The sequence below is a fragment of the Rhododendron vialii genome, chromosome 2a (assembly GCF_030253575.1).
Source record: "Rhododendron vialii isolate Sample 1 chromosome 2a, ASM3025357v1".
Classification (NCBI taxonomy): domain Eukaryota; kingdom Viridiplantae; phylum Streptophyta; class Magnoliopsida; order Ericales; family Ericaceae; genus Rhododendron; species Rhododendron vialii.
In genome coordinates this window covers 39,951,058-39,971,793 of record NC_080558.1, presented here as the reverse complement: position 1 = coordinate 39,971,793, position 20,736 = coordinate 39,951,058, and the positions used below count along the sequence as shown (strand labels likewise).

The following is a 20,736-nucleotide window of genomic DNA, read 5'->3' as shown; positions in this document are numbered from 1 at the left end:
TACTACACTTTCCAATGTAAAAAAAAAAAAACCCCTACCAGTACGTATTATCTTTACTTAGAAAAATAAATAAAAATAAAACTATTACTCCATCCGTCTCAATTTAAGTGTCTATGTTTCTATTTTGGAATGTCCCAAAATAAGGGTTCACTTTCTAAAAATATTCATCAAAACATGCCAAACTTCCAATTTTACCCTTAAAAAGTACACATTGATTTGGCAATTTTTTTTTTATGTTCTTATCATTTTTAGATTAACAATATCTTTCAATTTATAATATTTTCATGATTTTGAAAACTTTGTATAATAAAACTAATTGAGATTTATCAAATAAGGTCCATATTATATATTTTTTTGAGATTCATATGGAAAGATGTAAGCGATTTTCATACACATAATTAACTTCACAGTTTTTAAGGTTAATTTTAAAAATTTAGAGGATACTTAAATTGGGACGGAGGGAGTATCTTGTATCCATAGACTCGGCTAGGGCTGATCCTAATATTTTTGGTGGCCTAAAGCGATCCTTAAAACGGAGCCTTAGGTTCTTTAATTAGCAGAAAATTTCAATATACGTGACTTATATAAGGTAAAAATATTAAACATGGTATTTTAGCTTCGTAATTTAAGTAAATAAACATTTAATTTTGTGTACCATTAGAAAAACATGAAATCAATATAACGATATACAACATACTCTACGTTTTTTCTAACTAATCCGGTTACTATCTTTAGTCGTGAAAGAGTTGCATATTTGAATACTTATGTTTCTATCCTCAAAATGCTTTATTGCCCCATTATACCCTAGTTATATATTAATATAAATATTATATATATATATATATATATATATATTATTTTTAAGTTCCCCTTTTGAAAGAGTAAATGGACTCCTAAACATTCTCACCATGCTATTCCACCCAACGTTCCCTCCCTACCGTAAAAAAAAATAAACTACTGTAAACTGATATCATGATGAAGTTGTGAAATCGAAACAAACATACCGAAATCATGACAATTGAGAATCAAACTACAACAATTATTTCATGACAATTTTCTGCAAATTCACCATGTTTTATCATGACACATTTCGCCACAAAATTACTCAACGCACGCATTAAAATCAAATTGACAATACTTGTCATGAATTTTTTTACAAGTTACCATGAAATTGAAGGTAATATTATTAGACACAATATAAATCTGCCACAAACATGACAAATAAGTTAAAAACATGATAAAATGGGTCACAAATTTGCAAACACGATAACATAAATGCAAAGAATGCAGAAGATGAGTGAAACGAACAACGTGGACATGAGGACGTGCACCAAATACTACTAAGTGGAAACATTTTTCAAGCAAAACATGACAAATTGCCGCATGGTTTTAAATCTGGAAAAATCCATTGAGGACAAGAACCAGTAAAAAGTCAAACTTTGTCGTTCATCAATTCAACGTTTGACACTCATTTACCAGGGAAAAAAATGTACGACACGCATGGTTCAGATCTAGAAAAACTCTCAAGTGCCAGCTGCCTCGCGAATCTCGTCCACCACCTCAGCCTGCTGTCCGCTGCCGTCGAAGCTGATCACTTGGATTTGGAGGTCAGCAGTGGTTACCTTTTGGATTCTTTTCGTCGCGGAACGAACTGCAAGCGGAAACGGAGCTCGCCATTTCGGTTTCCTTTTTCTTTATTTTTTTGTTTCGAATGGGAAAGGATAGGAAAAGTGGACAACGGGGCTCGTAGAGAGAACACAACAATAAATTATTTTTTTGTTTCGAATGGGAAAGGATAGGAAAAGTGGACCAACGGGGCTCATAGAGAGAACACAACAATAAATTATAAGAACACGAAAGACTGGAATATTATTGCAAACACTGACTGGCTTTTTAACTTGGTGCTTTACAATGGGAGAAGCTCTCCTTTTATAGACGTAAAGAGAGGACGCTTACATCACTGATTACCTACACAAACAGTATAAACATATAATTAATTTACCACCAATTATATTCGTTACAGACCAAAGTCTTCTATATATATTTATTACACATCGCGGAATGGACCTACCGTCCTTTTTTCTGTTTCCCCTTTCTTGTCTTTTTTTTTCAGTTTCTACTTTCCCCTATTTTGAAGGATGAGGATGGGGAAAGTGGAGAGTAAATGCGATGGTGGGACACTTGTGCAAATAAAATAAACGTGTATAAAGGGATAATAATTATCTACAACCAATTCTAATGAAAACAGGACCTCTACCAAACAATTTTTTCTGATAGTTATGGGATATTATCCATTCAAATTTGTTTAAAGAAAAAACATGGTAAACCAAATATTAAGGGTAAGATGGGTATTATTTAAACTTTAGGATGACAACATAAATTTTCAAATCCCTAAGGATTAAAACATATAAGTATCTATATAAGAGAGGACCCCTATTTAAGTTCCCTTATTTTCTAACACTAGATCCCACAGACAAAAAAGAAAAAATTTACTTAACCAAAAGGGCCCTCACAGGACCCTTATCTTTAGTAAAATCTCAATCATCACTGGTGTCACTGTGCCAAATTTCCATCTATGGAGTAAATTGGAACATTTTATATGTAATATAATCGCGAATTCTATAAAAAAATGGGCCTCAGTTTTCGCTTAAATTTCGGAGGTCTAAAGCCGTCGTGCCTCCGGCTTTAAGCCAACACCGGCCCTGGGCTCGGCGGTTTGTTTGATTTTTTTTATTTAAGATAATCAGGTTTTCAGCTAGGGAATCAATTCTACTGTCCACTAGTAAGGGTCCATTTAAAGTTAGAGCAACGTTCTCTATGGACTAGCTTCAAAGGAGTTGAGTACACCTGAGAGATTTCTCTTCAAACATAAGCAAATCCTCAAGTACCGGGCCTTAATCACCGGGCCAACCCCTTGGGTTTTCTATTTTTTTTTTTATAAACGATCAAGAAACATATAATTGATCTCATATGTAGGACAAACAATCTCATATAATTACCAAAAGGAGGCGTTGACTGGGATTAAACACCAATTCATGGTCACCAGTTTATAAATCACCAATACATGGTAACTCCTATCTTAAATACATGGTAAAGATGTCTGGGCAGGAATTGTAGATTTCTCAACAAGGACGCTCTTTTTTTGAAGGGCAAAAGAGTCTCTCTGAATCATGGTTACCATATTTCGGTCATAATTTTTGAACTCCACCATTCGTTTGTTAGTTTCAATAGTTTTTTTTTTTTTTTTGACATGTGGTAGTTTCAATAGTTGAGACCATTAATTAAAGTGCGTATTTGTTTGGGGACCCACCACTGTCCCGTAATTTTCCCTATTAATCAGGACTAAATAAACAAATGAATCGCATTAAATATTCCATATTTCTCATAATTTTGATAATCAGACGGATTTGTAATTCCAATTGTAAATTTTTTTTTAAGAAAATGAAAACTGGTCGGTCTAGCCTAGGTTTTTTATGGAATTCGAATTGAACCCGAAATATACAACGAACACAGAACCCGAACAAAAATCGATGAAACTATAATGACGGGGATTGGTTTCGATTTTTCTCCGAATCCGATTTCTATGTGTGTTTGTGCGCACACGCTTGTATATACAAGGGCATATATCGTGTGTGTATACATATAGGAGGGCATTCATGTAGATATATATTACATTTCAAGTTTGGGTTTGAATTTTGGTGCGGATATTGTGTAAAACCGAACCTGAACTGAAACCCATTGGCTTTTACAAACGATAAACTAAAACTATATGCATTGTAAAAAAATCAGGTAAAAAGTTACAAACCGCTTTCTAATGGGTACAGTATATCTACAGATCGATTCAGGTATCTATCGGTTCGGATGAGATTGTCATCCAAGGAGGCTAACAGAGAGTAGGTGCTAATTACACTAGCTGTAGCAAGGAAATTAAGCATACAGAAACGAGAGGACCCATTCTACACGTGAGGTGTTGGGAGAATGTCTTGGTCCTCTTGGAGGGTGAAGAGCAAGAAGCATCATGCATGCATTACACTTGCCCAGGGTAGCTAGCCTACCCAAATGCACTTTAATCACTTATGTTAGGATTGTGAGGCCTACTCAGTCCTCATATTGAATGGAATGAGGCCTTCTTCTAGGGCATGTCACGTGCCTCTGCCCCTCTGAGCACGTGTCCATGTTGGACTCTTTGGAAGTTGGATTTTCCTGTTGGCTTTTTTTGGAGTATTTTGTGCGGGAGCCATGGAAGGCTAGGCTAGGGCTGGGTGAAATCATTAGTGCAAAAGTTTTGAAATTTGGAGCATGTATGTTAAAAATGAAATGAAAGAAAATGCTAAAGCATACATTAGTCTTAAGAACTGGACTGGCCGGCCCTCTGTGGGACCCATCGGTGCTATCGCGAATGCCTTTTAATTTCAGTCACTTACAGAATTGCGCGAAAATAATTATTGCATAAGAGATTGGGCACAAATATATAGAAGCATTTTCAGTGTAGGTAATTTGAATTCGTGTCCCACCATGAGCCCTATTTTGATGATTATATCTGGTTAATGTTTAAAAAAAAATGATGCAGAATAATATGGTATTGACACATATTCAACAATTCACATCTAGTTAATTATTCAGCAGAGAATATTTTGATTGTATTTGTGATTTTCTTTATAATAAGGGAACTCAGTTTTTTCAAAAATACATGTATGTGTAGTGTCCTGACTGGTTGAGAGTCTTGAGACAGAAACATATATAAATTTAAACCATTCATCTTTTTTATCACATGGCTAGCACCCTGTGTTTTTTATCACATGGCTAGCACCTTGTGTGAAAATAGAGCAAGAGAACAAAGACAAGAAGGTAGCGTTTGCTACTCTTTTACCAGAGTCTAGCCGTGCCTTCAGCCACGGGCATGTACTAGTGTTTGCATAAAAGGTGTCAGCTGACTCAGTTGTGACATGCTTTATTTCTTTAATATTAATCTTGGCTTAGTTGGTTGATTTTCTTCTAACCTAAATAATTTCACCCAGACTTCTAGCAACAAGTAAACTTTTCTTGTTCTTAATTTTTTTTGTTGTCGGTTGTGATTAATAATTCATTAATCCAGAAGCTTCAAAATATAAATATTTCACTTCCTTGAAAAGACAGAAAAGAGAAGGATATACTTTAATTTGGTGAACAACTAATCTTGATTTTGTGGTAGTTAGCTATATACTCATCACTGATTAATTAAAAAAGAAAAGAAGAAGAACAATAATTAAGCTACGCAATCATTTAACAAAATAAGGAAGCTACATATTAATTTATTCTGTTAGGGGAAGGGGGTCTTAAAATATTGGTTATTTACACTACAATATAAACTGTCCCAACAGCAGCTACAGTTGCACCCATCTTCTCCTTCAATCACAACTCCACTCTCTCTCTCTCTCTCTCTCTCTCTCTCTCCATACTTTGGCAGATCGAATTCCCAATTAGTTCCAGGTTTTTCTCTATTCAACTTTAAACAAGTGGTTTGTTTATTTGGACATATCATCCAATAGTCTAACCCTCATTCCGCTAAGATTTTCATTTGTAAGTACTTATTTTTTGTTTTACGAAACATGTCATTCTATCACAATACAACACATGTATTTGTTCGTAAGTACTTAATTTAGTTAGCAAGATGGGATCTAAATATTGATTCTGTGTGTTATAGTGTCTATCATCTTATTTCATGTTTCATGATGTTGGAAACTTGGGGTGTTTGTATTTTAATTTTTGGTAATTTAGATTTCTGACTTATACTACTGCATGTGGCATACTTCTGTCTTGGGTTATTCATATGATGGATTGATGTGATTGGGTACGTTGAACAAAAGATCACGCACAAGCATCGCATGTGGCCACACTTCTTGTACTCTATTTAAAAAAAAAAGGCAAAAAAAAAAAAAAAAGGAGACGAAACTTTTATCGTCCCGTTGTATATAAGCATAGAGGTAATTAAGATTAGCGAGGAATTAATTTAGGAATAAATTATAGTCTTAACTCTTAAGTAGAGACCCCACTTAGTTTGTCATCATATTCATTATCGTAAATTAAAATTTTACTCTCATTATAACACTGTATTACATACACATTTACACGTCTAATTATCAATGGCCTTTATTTTATAAGGTGTTTCCTTTTGCCCTAAAAAGAGGGGGGGAAGGGTGAAAAGGACATTTTTCAAATCCCATAATCATAAGATCCCTTAATTTTAGTTGTGATCCTTTAATTTAGGAATGGTGAAAAGGGCATTTCACAGCTCTCCTACCGCAACGCTCAATCTCACCGTCCGTCTCGATAATCGATAATCTGGATTTAAAAAAAAAACTCTTTCATGGAAGAGAGGAATGGTGAAAAGGGCATTTCACAGCTCTCCTACCGCAACGCTCAATCTCACCGTCCGTCGACTCGATAATCGATAATCTGGATTTAAAAAAAAAACTCTTTCAGGGAAGAGAGGAATGGTGAAAAGGGCATTTCACAGCTCTCCTACCGCAACGCTCAATCTCACCGTCCGTCTCGATAATCGATAATCTGGATTTAAAAAAAAAACTCTTTCAGGGACTCTTCCCTAAAAGATTCTTTTAAAATCTAGCCGGACCGTTCAAATACTTTTGAATTGTAAAATTGAGAACGGTAGAGGAAGCGGTGAAACAAAACGTAGACTTTCTGCTTAATTTAGTGCTAGTACTGATCCCTCAATTATGTAATCTTTGTGATTCTTCCTAGTCTCCCCGTGGGATCTAGTGTGTGAGGGGACTATCGAAAATCGTCGGGGTTGGGTGATTGTATGGGGTCAAGATGTTATCGTTGATGCCTGCGGTGCAGTGTTAGGGCAAATGTGAGAAGTTATATTCACTTGTAAGGCGAAAAGTCTACACAATAGAGAGAAATTCCATGGGGGCAAATGGGTATCCACAGTCCGTACGAACCATTAGAGAGGGCGAGAGGGCAATCAGAGCACAGTATGTGACCCTATTACAAACTCGTCTAACGAGATCAGGTATGCAAAAAATAAAACTAATATCAAGCACATGACCAACAAACCACCAGACTAAATTCGAACTAAAGCGATGTTTAGCATGTTTTCTGATAACTCCATGAATCATGATAACTATTTGATCATATATTTAGCATGTTTTCTGGTAACTTCATGATAAAGATTTGATAATAAGCTTTAGCGGTGGGATTTGTCCTAATTATGACAAATTTAGGAAAGTATCATAAACTAATAAATCTGTTTTTATTTGATTTTATCATATGTTTAGCAAGATTTTACAATAAGTTCATGATAAATTGATCATATATAATCCGTCGCATGGATGTAGGTTTTGTCATAAATACGATATATTTATTAAATAGATATGTTTTGTTTGATGTAACAAGAATTTCATTAAGTTTTAGTGTGTGTGTGTCATAGCTTATCATATTGTGATAAATAAAATTTGGTATAATGTTTTTGATAGTGTAATTATTCAAAGCTTTGCAATTTACTTTAATTATTTTAAGATTCTAGGAGAGACAATATAAAGAGAGATCAGAAAGAACTGAATATTCATGAGAGAAAAAGATCTCAACAATTAAGATGGAAAAAATGGTAGTTATGAATTTTTTTGAAATATAGAACTAAAGCATAACCTCTTAAAGAAACTAGGGCTCCGTTTGTTTGGGCGTAAAATGTTTTACCTATTTTCCGGTGTTTGGTTGTGTAAAAAATGAGGAAAACATTTTACATGTAAAATATTTTTCATTAATTGGGTGAAAATAATTTACCCTTAAATCTTCCGTAAGTTATTTTCTGAAATAAACCTGTTGCCTTCTATTACAATTATGTTGCTCAGTTTCCTCGATCGTCAGTCGTGACCCACGTTCAATTCCAATATTCTCAAATCTCTCTACCGTTTAAGGCCCCTCCCCTCTCTCTCTCTACATTATTTTGTTGATTTTTGAAAATATTTTCAAGTGCCAACCAAACACCGGAAAATAAAAGTTAGAAGTTTGTTTTCTGAAAAAATATTTTACATGGAAAAATATTTTACATTGTAAAACATTTTACGTCGAAACAAATGGAGCCTAGAACTAACACTTTTTTGGGGACATGCAAGAAGAGTTAGTAATTAGTAGTTATTTTTAGTGAGATTTGACCCTTAGTCTTGTGCATGGGGTATACGGTGTCTACCAATTCGTCTACCACCCCACTCGCAACTAGGACTAACTCTTGAAAGACTAGAAATTAGGACAATTGTTTTAGTACATGTGTCATTTGCAGCATTTCTCTTTCTGTTTATAAAATGACAAACGTTTTATGAAACATAAAGAGGAGTGATTTTCGCACTTTTCAAATTGTTAACTTTTGATGAGTGTGAAAATCAATATGAGTTAATTGGGCACAATTTAAAAAGTACGAAAATCACCCCAATATGAACCCTATTGCTCCAATGGCTCAGGTATTGTGTACTGGAGTTTAATTTTCAAAGACATGGGGCCACTCCACTCAAAAGGTTCCCTTGTTTTATTTGGTTTCAATGAAAGAGGCCCATTAGTCCCACACTCCCTTGTTTTGTAATTTGGCCAGACACTTGAGTTATTAAAAAAATATATATATATAAGTACTTTATTTAAAAAATTAATTTTTTTCCTGACATATGGGTTTTTAATAAATTTGCTAATAAATCGATGGCGGATACAAGTAATTACAAGTGTGGTCCGCCATGTTCGTCTGTCATTTGGGATATAACAATAATAGGTGAACAACAGTGAAAACTTTCTAAAAATCAAAAGAAGCTAAAAAAAAATTGAATTTTTTCCTAACTTATTTATTTTCGAAAATGATTTTACCACTCTCCTTTTTTCCATTGGCACTCCTTTTTTTTATTATCTTTATTCACATAAAATTACAAACTTGTCCTTCATATAGAAAATGTGACTCAAGAAGTAAGGGTAGTTTAATAATTACACATGAATAAAAGACAAAAAAAGAAAGAAAAGAAGTGTCAATGGATAAAAAAGGAGGTAAAAATCATGGAGAGTGATTTTGGCACTCCCCTTTGTGTCTCTATTAGATAATTTGTTTTGTGAGATAAGGAGAGTGCCGTTAAAAAAAAGAGGAGGGACAAAATCAATTCCCAAAATCATTTCTCATTTGTAACAGAAAAGCTAAATTGCCAAATATGTCCAAATATCCTTTATTTGACTAAAGAGCACGCGTGCGGAATTTTCCTGGTCAACAAAATCCGCCTCATAATTCCGGCCGAGAAAGTAAAGCCCACTTCTTGGCAAACCTATTTTTGAACCATGCTACTGGTACATACAATCTGTGCACAATTTGTGCACAGATTTTATGGTGGGGTTCACCACGGGTCTCACACAAATGATCCGACCCGTTTATTAAATGTAAAATATTTTTTCAAGAGTTCCCGTAAAAAATCAGCTCAATGTAATATCTATAAGTCCTTGATCCAATCATCTAAATTTTCATTCAGATTTTCGGGTAATGAAAAGTTAGATGATTAGATCAAGTACCTATAGGTATTGGATTGAGCTAATTTTTTACAAGAACCCTTGAAAAAATGTTTTACATTTAATGAACGGCTCGGATCATTTATGTGGGACCTGTGGTGTGCCCCACCATAAAATATGTCCACAGATTATATGTACCAGTAGCATTTCGGCCTATTTTTTGGGATTTTAATTTCAAGGAAAAAGAAAAAAGGATCTCTCTTATACGCTTACGTAGTAGGAGTACTAAACAAACCAATTTATTTGGACGTAAGCTTGACCCGAGTGGTCTATCCCTTTGGGTTAATTTTCAAGAATGATGTTGTTGTGTGTTGGAAATAATGCGATAGTGGAGTAGTTAATTCTAAATATGATAAACTCTTATTGGAAATAATGCGACAGTGTCGATGTCTCATAGTTAATTTCAAACATGGTAAACTCTTATCATGTCTCAAAAAGAAAAAAAGAAAAAGAAAATACATTTTTCCTATATACATAGTAGATTTCTTCTCGTTTTCTAATTCAACGCAAGAAATTACCTGTGTTTGGTTAGGTTTTGATAATTTTACTTTTAGTTTTATTTTTTTTGCCTCGTTTTCCGTATTTTGTTCTTCTTTAGTGACTTTTTCTTAGAGCTCTAATAAAAATTTATTTTTTAATTCCCTGCGACACTACGAACTGGAAAAGTAAAATTTTGTCAAGAATCTATGAAAAGATCATGACTAAAGACAAAAATAAGGTGATACACTCACCTTTTTTTCGTCTTTAATGATTTTTTTTTTGTAATTTTTTTTTATAATTTTTTCTCGTTGAGACGAAACGGAAAAAAAAAAAAAAATTTTTTGTCAAAACTTTAAAAACCACAAAAGGCGAACAAAATACAGAACACGAGCAAAAAAATCAAACTGAAAAAACACAATTTTCAAAACTATGTTTGTGGATTCAACCAACCTTCACAAAATTCAATTTTCTATAATTACCTCCGACCTATTTTTCTATGTTTGTGTATCTCTTAATCCTTAACCTCCTCAAAATTCCAAGCGCATGACATTAGCACTAGACTTTTACTACTCCTATATCTACTTGAGATAATTTTTTAAGATTTTATTTACTATCCTTAATCACAGATAAGACGTCTGAGCCACTACAGCCCGCAAAGTTTTAGTAGTTTTAAAATGGAGTACTACTACTTTCTTTAGCATGTCATTAGCAGTGTTTATCTTTTCTTTCATAAATAAACAAAGGGAAATGCAACTATGGATAAGGGATTCGGGAACCCTGTAGTACAGGGGTGCACTACAAGGGGTTGTAAGGCATCATTCGAGTGTCCAAAAGTGTTTTTTAAATGTTAGAATTTGAAACAAACTCTTTAAGGAAAGATTATATTTTGATCATTGCATGATTGCTGAGATGAATGGCTAGCGTGATGCACTATATAACCTGGTAAGACAACCCATCCTATGGAATCCCCGAATCAACGGATAAGACATGATACAGTATTCACAAGTGGTTGAATTGGCAAATCTCACCAAGCTTCCACTGTCTCTTTCTTGCTTCAATCGTCTTTCGACAAATCATCATGTTGAATGTACTTATTTCGAATCTGTCTGTTCGTATCTCTTCAGACAAATATGATAGTGGTAGAAACATATTTTTTTTATGCTTCCACTAATTGCATGGTTGTAGAAATTAGGATTGGTATATAAACCAAGTTACTCGAATTTATGTACTTGTTCGCCCTAAATCATAATCTGTTTATTACACAAGTACAAAACACTAGTAATATTTTTGAAAACTCGTTACGTTTTTGAACTAAACTTGTACAAAGTACTATTTTACTAGTTGATGCACAACTTGATTAGTCTAAAAATCTAAAGTTAATGACCGATAAAATTTCTAGTTTATGTATTTATTTTCTTTAGTTAGGGCTAATAAAAATAATCGTCTGCCATCTAAAAGATTAAAAATAAGCCAATTTACTTAGGGTGCGTTTTTTGCTGTTTTTTTTTTAGCTGACGTACATGAGAAGGATGACCTGCGTAAAAATACGTAAAAAAAAAAACACATGAGCTTTAATTGGAAGGCAACACCCCTAACCGTAAAGTGACAACCTCCCTCGAATTAATCTGTCTGCTAATTTAACGCTCCCGATCTCGCCACGTCATCAAAACTCACCCAACTCACACGACGTGGCACGATCTCAACTCTCTCTCTCTCTCTCTCTCTCTCTCTCTCTCTCTCCACTTTCAAAACCGTATATCCCCTCTCTCTCTCTCTCTCTCTCTCTCTCTCTCCAAGTGTGTATCCGTTTTCTCTCTCCTAAAGCAGAGAGTGACATGGAATAAAAAAAAGAAAAAGACCTTTGAGAGCCTCTTCGTTTCAAAAATCAAATACTCAACCCCTACCAATAATCAAGTCATCAGAGTCCACCCTTCCCTCTCATTCCAGATTCCATTTTGCTTCGGATTTTCAAATTAAAAATCTCCCTCGGGTTCGTCCCCAACCTCAGATCCTTCAATCCACTCTCACCTGCTCACTCAATGGCTTTCTTTTGATCCTCAAATGCTTCATTAGGTAAGACCAAAAAATACCCAAAAATCTACTCCCTCAATACTGCTAGATTATTTGAACTTCCTGTTATGTGCTTTGCGAAAGACTAATGGGTTCAATCTGGGTTTTTTTTTTTTTTTAATTTTGTGTGCAAATGTGAAGATCTCTTTGACTTCGTGTTCTAACCAAGTTAAACCCAGATCATCAAAGTGGGCCCGTGTTGTTTATTTGGGCTGAATCTGAGAACGGGGGCAGTGGATCTTTTCCTGGGTTTTGAAGATCTAGTAGAATATACTCTCGTTTTCTTGTTTGTCTCTTGAATTTACTGATTGTTGGGTTTAGTGAAGTTTTGGGGTTGAGGGATTGATCGGTGTCGTATCGGTAGCAGCGACTTGTGTACTTGTTAATTTACACTTGGGGTGCTATTTTTGTTTGTTTTATTGAGTCAGTGCAGCCGACCCCCGGGTGATCAAGGCCTGGACTTAGGGTTTTGCTCCCTCCTAAGGTCTGGGGTTCGAAACCTCTCGCTGTCTATCCCTTTGGGGCTAGTCTGTATGGGGCTTGCTTCTGTTTTAATTAGGCCCTCGCTAATGGAAGGTGGGATTGGTAACCAGGATGAGTTGAGGTGCGCATAAACTGATTTAGACACGTGAGTTATCAAAAAATTGAATCTTATGACAACAGAATCTGGATTCTAATTTTTTTTTTTTTTTGTTTCGTGGTTTTGTAGGATGTTAGTGGGTTAGTTTTATCGCCAATGTTTTTTCAAGAGGTGCAACCACCTGGGCTAAGCTCAAGTTTTGCAATTTTTTTCATTGGGTTTCGTTGATTAGGTATTTTTCTGAGACAAATAAACACCGGAAAAGTGTGTTTCTTGTATTTGACCTCAACTAAACAAATTAGTAGGTACATTTGCTCCCCCATTTCTTTGAGTGAATCAGATTTTGTTTTTCGATATTTTGTGTTTTATGCTCATGGGTGATGCTCGATTGCTCGTCTGCATAAAGTTTGTCATTGGTAATAGTGATCTTTGGGTGATGGCAATCTGTGTAGAAGTTTCCATGTTTGTTTGTTACTTTTATGGTAATAACTTATGCTAATGTAGAAATTCGTTTTGTTCTCAGAAGAATTTTGGGGATAATATCTGGAATCTGGTTCACAAAGGGAGCCACTTTTTAGCGTTCTCTTTTCTTTAATGGTGGACAAAAGTGGCTACTAGTGTTTGAAATATAATCTGAAACTTCTAGCCTGACTTGTTTTTTTATTCAATATTTGTAGCATTTTGCAGTTGTCATTTGTTTGATTTACTGTTATTTGCAGTGTGCAATGGACTCTGACAATGTCGGACCTGTTTTTGCCAACGGGATGAGCCATGAAAATGGGGACCCAGAGCAAAGCATTTATGGAGAAGGAGGTATTGTTTTGGGAGAAGTGAACGGGACTCCTGCCTGTGTTTATGAGATCGATGGGCCAAACAGCAATCCCAAAACCGACGCCAAGTTGGAGGACGGTGCATCCAATGACTCATCTAGTGAAGCAGTGCGAGCTAGCAAAACTGCATTTACCGAAAGTAATGGTTTGGCCAAGTCCAAGTCCAAGGTATGAGGTATTTATTTTTTCTGTTAGTTCAGTAACCCGTGCACTCAAACCCATGTATTTGTCTCCCTGATGAAAATGGAAAATTGTGAATAACCAAACATTAGTTTGAGTGAAACCAACCTAGATTTCCATCTTATCTTAGGAACATGGAATGAAAGAAGCAGATCATTCGAAGGATCCTAAAACTCAAAAGGGTCCAAGTATGGCCAAAGCTGAGAAGTCTTCTCGCCCCAAAGCTGTGGTGACAACATCGGTGAAAAAGGGAAAAGATGGGAAAGGTGTGGAGACAAATACTGCTGATTCAAATGGTTCCTTGGCTTCAAATTCACACCCAAAACAATCATTTGCTCTTGGAACAAAGAGCGGATCATTTAATGACAGAGAGGTTGCTGACCGCAACTCTAAACCAACACCTGTGCCAATCCATGCTCGTGTAACTAAGGTCAACATTTGTCCTTTCCTTTCATTGCTAGAAGTATTTTTCTCTGTCAATGTTTCGCTTTTGGTATTTGATTCTCATATCTTACAAACTATTGTTGCAATTCCCTATTTGCAGCAATCTGGAAAGTCAGATGCAGTATCATCCACCATGAATGCAACAAAATCCGAGGGACTCATGTATGCTGTGATTGCACTTACTCTCTTACTTGCCTCGTTATCTCATTAAGCTCAATTTTGTATACGACACTGTTAGCATCAGTTTCACTATCATGTTCAAGAGGATATGGGATGACTCGTAGAGTTTAATGATCACCTACTTTTGAAATTTCTGATTTCTTTGTCATTTAGCTAGGAACCTTTGAGATATTTATTATAGATGACCCTGTTCTGCCAATTTGTGAGCTGCAATTTCATGACCACAGGGAGAAGACAAAACTGACGGCATTGAGAAAAGGTCCAACCGATAAAGCTGAAGATGGTGTGGATTCTGTGGAATCTACTCTGTATCCTATAAACGCTTATCTTTTTTTTGGACCTCCTATTCCGTTGTGTGGCAGCCGGGGTGGTTCTTCGTTTCCTGGAGGCCTGTCTGTTGAATGACTAATTTCTTCCATCCATAATTATGATCAGCTCATCCTTAACTACTTGACAGAAGCCCCACTGCAGGAGACGATAAGACTCGCAAAGTGGGTACTCTTCCATCCTACGATATAAGTTTCAGGTGTGATGAAAGAGCCGAGAAAAGAAAAGAGGTTAGATTTTATTTGTATTGAGTATTCCTTCTCCGATTCTGTAGAGCAGGAGCTATGCCTGTCAGCTGATATGGTTATTGTCATTTTGTTTGGACAGTTCTACTCCAAACTTGAGGAAAAGATTCATGCAATGGAAGAAGAAAAGAATAAATTGGAGGCCAAAAGCAAGGTATAGAACATTGTACTTATGGGTCGTTCAAAGTTCCTTGGTTGTTTATTATGCAGTAAAAGTTTGTGATTGACTAGTCCTATACTTCTCAAACAGGAAAGTCAAGAAGCTGAGATCAAAATGCTAAGAAAGAGCTTGACTTTTAAAGCAACTCCAATGCCAAGTTTCTATCAGGAACCTCCACCTCCTAAGCCAGAGTTGAAGAAGGTAACTTTGTGTTTCTCTTTAAGATCCAATTCAATACTTGTTCACTAAATCTACAGACCAGATTCTTGTTACCTCGAAATAATAGAAAGTTAACCCTCTTCCGGGGACTCGATTCACAAGCCGTGCTTTTTAGCTTCACAACCGTTTTAGCATGGTTTTGTACTTTTAACGGTTAACCTATTCTAGAGGTGCTGTTTTTCATCAGACAAGACTCACAAGCAAGAATCATGCGCGTCTTTGATCAATAGACAATTGTAGACTTCTTGTTGGTGGAGGTAGAATTAAATACTATGTTTCCGGAAAATGGATGGTCTTATATTTTGGGAATAGTATGTCTTTGGAAGTGCTTTGAGGAAAGTTGTTCACAAACCAGCAATGACATCCATCCTTGTGAAAGTCTATCTTTTGTCAATTGATATCCTGGTTCGGATCAACCCCTCGTTAGCTAATAAATAGTAACTCCGCTTATTTTTCTCTTCTTCTTTTCTTTAAGACGGGATCCTTTAAGTTTGGAAGGGCGTATTTGGGAATGGATGAACATTTTTTCCAAAATTATTTGAGAGACATCGTTAGTCTTGGCAGTTGGCACGTTGACTTTTGTTGCCTTAATTCTTTGAAGCAACATATTTTTCACCAGTAAATTAAAAGTGTTAGGCCTAGTATATGATGGCGAATGAGTTCTCGAGTTGATTAGAGAATGGGCTCTAAGTAGTCTCTTGTGATAGATTGCTCCTGTTTAAAAGTACCTGATTGTAACTTCTTCTTTAGTTACAAATAAGGTAATCTTTCTCCTCTTCGTTATTCACCCGTGGCTCGAAGCTTTGTTGCATTGGTTGAATGGTTTTTAAAGCTGAAAATGAATCCACTTTTCCTTTATCAAGAGAGGATAAAACTCTTTGAGGCTTAGTTTGGATGGTAGGATATCTTGAAGGGAATGCGAATGTGATGTGGTTCCCCATGGAACATATTTGAATTGAAAACTGATTCCTTATTAGATTATGAAGTTGGAATCCCATTCCCAAACTATGGAATATAATCCCATCACAAATTCGATATGGACTCCGATATGTACAAAAAGTTTACTAGATGAGATTTCTAAACTGATTCATATACTTGAATGGGTGTACATCGGCATTAGTTTTTTTTAATAGATTAAGGAGATTATCATTCGATTCATTCCCACTTGAGAATTACGCCCATCAAAACTTAGCCTAAATTGAAAATCAATTGTTTGTTAGAAGTTCTGGTGGCAACCCCTATGAGTACAAGTCTTCTGCCTGGATTAATATTTCTAAGCAGAAGTTTTTAGTGTGCTATTTTTTTTTAAGTAGATGCAACAAGTTCCCCGTCTTGGTTACTTGGTGTTTTATTTTGATGGGTTTTTGTGTGTGTGTGTGTGATGTCTTCAAGGTATATTTACGGGTAACTTTACTTTTTGCTCCTGTTCTGAGTGTCTTTAAGCAAAGGCAGTTTCGTTGATGATTTTGAGTTCAAATTTGATTTCAGTCAACTATGAAGCATAGATACTCTATTTTGGCCTCCGTATCACGTATCGTATTTGTATCGGATACCGATACTCTCGGATACTCTCCGGATACGTATCCAATCTATTTTTTAAAGTATCCCGCTTTTAGAATTATTTTTTGGTATCCCGATAAGTTTCGGATACGCACAGATTTGTGTTGGATACGCTCGGATACGTTTTAGATATGCGCGAGGGTAAATATGTTATTCCATAAAATCTATGGGTTAAAATTGGAATTAGGACTATTTTTCCTTTTTCCCCACCAATCAACACCAGAAAGGCAGAAACACACCGACGATATCCTCTCTCTCTCTTCTCTCTCATCTCTCTCTCTCGCTGTGTGTATGTAGTTATAGGTACAGTTATATGTAATAATATGTAAATATATTTCTCTCAGCATGTGGAATGGTGAACTTGTGCAATGGAAATTAATCATTAATGAAATTTTAGGAATTAAAAATCATTTATATAATATAGTTTTTATTTACTTTTATATTCAACGTATCCCCCAACGTATCATATCTTTCTTTTTGGAAAAATCACGTATCCGTGTATCCGTATCATATCGTATCTGTATCCAGTATCCGTATCCATATGCTTATCCGTGCTTCTTAGACAGTCAATATTGTATTTGAATACTGATGTTTGAAATCAGGTAATAATTGTTAATCGATTCCCTTTATCAGTATCATGCAAGTAGCCCATTCAGTTAAGCTGACTAGTATTACCAGATGTTACAGCGACTCAGCGAGCATGATTCTTGGATATCGAAATCAAAAGGATGATGGTTTCTATTACCATGTGTATATTGTGAAAATTAAGAGTCTCTGCATCATCCTGTCTATTTGGTTTAGGAGGCATATTGCGTGAGTATGATTTCTATGCACTCATATTCTGCATTGTGTGTAATACCGTTAATAGTCTACGCGCTCTTTTTTTTTTTTAAAGTCAGAAACAATTATGTGGCCTACTTTTAAGTCTTTAACTACCGAAAAGTACCTCATATGAACCATTTGTAAAATTCAAAGTTTTTTCCATTTACCATATCTTCTTGCATTATCTTTGGATTTAATTGACAAATTGGGAAAGGGAAAAGGAAATGGCTAACCCTCCAAGAAGCATAGATACGTCTACGAGCCTTATGTATCTGTGTCCAACACACAACTCCACATGACACGTGTCAGACACGCACATGACATACTCCGAATGTGCCAGGTGCGCCTAATTTTGTCTGTTAACTTTTTGATCATATTTGTTTAGTTGGTTAGCTAGCTACATGCTAGGACACTTTAGGAACATGATGGGACACGTTAATGCCACATTAGGAGGTCAAATTCATTATTCAAAAGTCAAAATTTCCATGGATGGTTGGTTCGTGAATAGGGAATTTGATTTACGTCTTCATAAAGTTATGCGTATTCATGAGTTTTATCTTAATTTGATAGAAATATTGTTTTTGACTTACGTTTGAACACGTTGGGGACACATTAATGCCACATTAGGAGGTCAATTTTATTTTCCAAAAGTGGGCCCAAACTCAAAATTTCCATGGATGGTTGGTTCACGAGTAGGGACTTTGATTTATGTCTTCATAAACTTATTTGTATTCATGAATTTTATATTAGTTTGGTAGAAACATTGTTTTTGACTTTTGCATGAATTCATGAGATACCACTATTAGAGCATCCACTCTGCCCAGGTAAAATGGCTAGATTTCTTGCCATTGCGAGAAAATGGTACAATCATACAAGATATGGCAAAATGGGCACCACACCCACAAACTTAACTTTCTCCCAAATTTATTGAATGCCATATTTTCTGCCATATGCGGTAAAAAAATTTGGCGAAATGCAATTTGAGAGAGAAAGAGAGAGTTGTTGGACACGAAAAGCACCAAAGTTGAACTCCTCCAATATCCGATTGAGCTAATTTTTTGTAGAGGTCCTTAAAAAATGTTTTGAAAAAAAATAATGACTTGCATCATTAATGTCGTATCATGTCAAAAAAAGTTAGATATGAACTTCGTTGAAAATAGTGGAAAATCAAATTTTGCCAAAAAAAGAGAGGCAAAACATGGGTGCTAAAACTAGGGGCGGTCCTAGGGGGTGCAAGAGGGGCCCCGGGCCCTTGCACACCTCCCAATTATCCATTAGGTTTCGTATATTTTTTGTTTTGTTTGTAAAGGAAATGAAGAATGCCCACACATCTCGAGCCCAAGTCAAAATTCTTGCAGTGCTTTTTCCCTTGAGAAAATGTATACCACCCATTTTCTTCCAAAACTTATACTTATGTAATCACACTTTGGTCATTTTTGTTGTATGCAAGGTTTCCAATGTACTTCACGATATTTGCTTTTGTTACTTTTTGGCATAAGTTTCTGTTATTACAATTTAAGGATAAAATTTTGTTGTTAATTTATGAATACATGTGATTTGGTACCCCTGCGTCCACCACTAGCTAAAACCATTGTCTTCTTTTTTTTTTGTTGGCAAAATGGCACTATTCATTGCCAAAAAATGGCAATGGCAAATGATGCTCTAATATCTCTTATATTCATTGTGTCCCACAAATATAATGTGTCCATGTGTCGTGTCCCTTGTCTATCTATGCTTCTTAGCAAAGCATGTGTGAAATATAACCAAGAAACATGTTCCAAAATATCATGGAAGGTGGAAAAGATTGGTGACATGATATCTTACATTGTTTTCTGAGTCAAGTTTGCCGGATACAACTTCCTCTTTCATGTCAAAAGGGAGATGAATTGGATTTCCTTTTCTAACAGGATTTTATACCAAAGATGTGATGATTGCTTATTGTTTTGGTATTGGTCTCCGTCATGATGTTCTCTGTTACTGAGATGCAGATACCGATTGCTTATTGTTTCGGTATTGGTTTCCATCATGATGTTCTCTGTTACTGAGATGCAGATACCAACAACAAGAGCCAAATCTCCAAAGCTTGGTCGAAAGAAGGCCTCACCCACCAGAGATTCTGTAGGGAACAGTACTGGAAGCTATCGATCTACTCGCTTAAGTTTGGATGAGAAGTCCCAAAATAGTAACACCACCAAAGGACCTCCTTCCCATCTCAAGAAGCCACTGCGGAAATCCCTTCCCAAGCTGCCTTCTCAAAAAACCACCTTATCCAACAAATCAGGCGAAAATAAAACTGATGAATCACTCATCAAAGTTGCATCTCACATTCAAGAGCTCAGCGTGAACGGTGTGCCTGTAGTTGAAGATCCAAGCCCAGACCACCTTAGTGCAGGAACCAATTGCATTGGAGAAGTAAACGACAGCAATCAGTGGAAGTGAATTGGTCTGAATTGCCCTCCATCAAGTTTTTGCCTGCATATTACTACGAGAGGCTTGAATAAGACTTGAAATTATTTGATGATGAAGGCTTGAAGGGTTTCGAAACAAGGGTTGTTATGTTGTCTTGTCCATAGGCAAAGCAAGGTTTGCTTGTTTGGTCATTAGGATTGTTGTATGTTGTTGCAGCATTGTATAATAACCGTGTCCGTTTGTTTTGCTCCTTTGTCTAAATATGCTGTAGTTGCCTGGTTGTTGGGAGCAAATGGGAAAATTTTGGGAAAGTCTTGTGTTTCAGATAGTCCATTGTCTCTGTACTTTCTGTTTGGATTCTGTCATGAATTGGTGGGTTGTATGGCTGTTAAGATTACTCCGATCAATATTTATCTAATTGTTAAAGGGTTGAGGCTTCCGTTGCGATTGATAAGGTTGTTTGAGCTTGAATTCTTCAGTTTTGTCGTTGAACTTATTCTCACCGGAAGCAAGAAATGCTGGTATAGTTGGTTTGCAGCCGATGATGGCGATGTGACAGTTTCTGGAGCCTCTTCTCCCTTTGAATCCCGGATTTGTGGTGGAAAAAGAAAATCGAAAGATAAAAGAGAGAATTTTCACAAAATGCCTTCCCATTTCTTTCCAGTTCTCAGGAGTTGGGTTGTTTTGGGCATGTATTTT

The 20,736-nt window shown here is 35.9% G+C and overlaps 1 protein-coding gene across 3 annotated transcripts; it reads left to right on the top strand.

Annotated features, from left to right (window-relative positions):
- The first annotated feature begins 11,796 nt into the window (after window positions 1–11,796).
- On the top strand, window positions 11,797–20,476 carry LOC131315561 (protein WVD2-like 6). 3 transcript variants are annotated; one of them, XM_058344692.1, is made up of 10 exons: window positions 11,797–12,084; window positions 13,185–13,258; window positions 13,381–13,659; window positions 13,802–14,101; window positions 14,216–14,277; window positions 14,523–14,603; window positions 14,753–14,852; window positions 14,950–15,021; window positions 15,118–15,228; window positions 19,681–20,476. In XM_058344692.1, exons 2-10 carry the CDS (start codon window positions 13,256–13,258, stop codon window positions 20,065–20,067), a joined length of 1,395 nt encoding a protein of 464 aa, XP_058200675.1. In that variant the 5' UTR covers window positions 11,797–12,084; window positions 13,185–13,255; the 3' UTR covers window positions 20,068–20,476. The 3 variants fall into 3 exon arrangements, with proteins under 3 accessions (XP_058200675.1, XP_058200676.1, XP_058200677.1); XM_058344693.1 differs by lacking the exon at window positions 13,185–13,258; XM_058344694.1 differs by lacking the exons at window positions 11,797–12,084; window positions 13,185–13,258 and adding an exon at window positions 12,796–12,893.
- The last annotated feature ends 260 nt before the right edge of the window (window positions 20,477–20,736 follow it).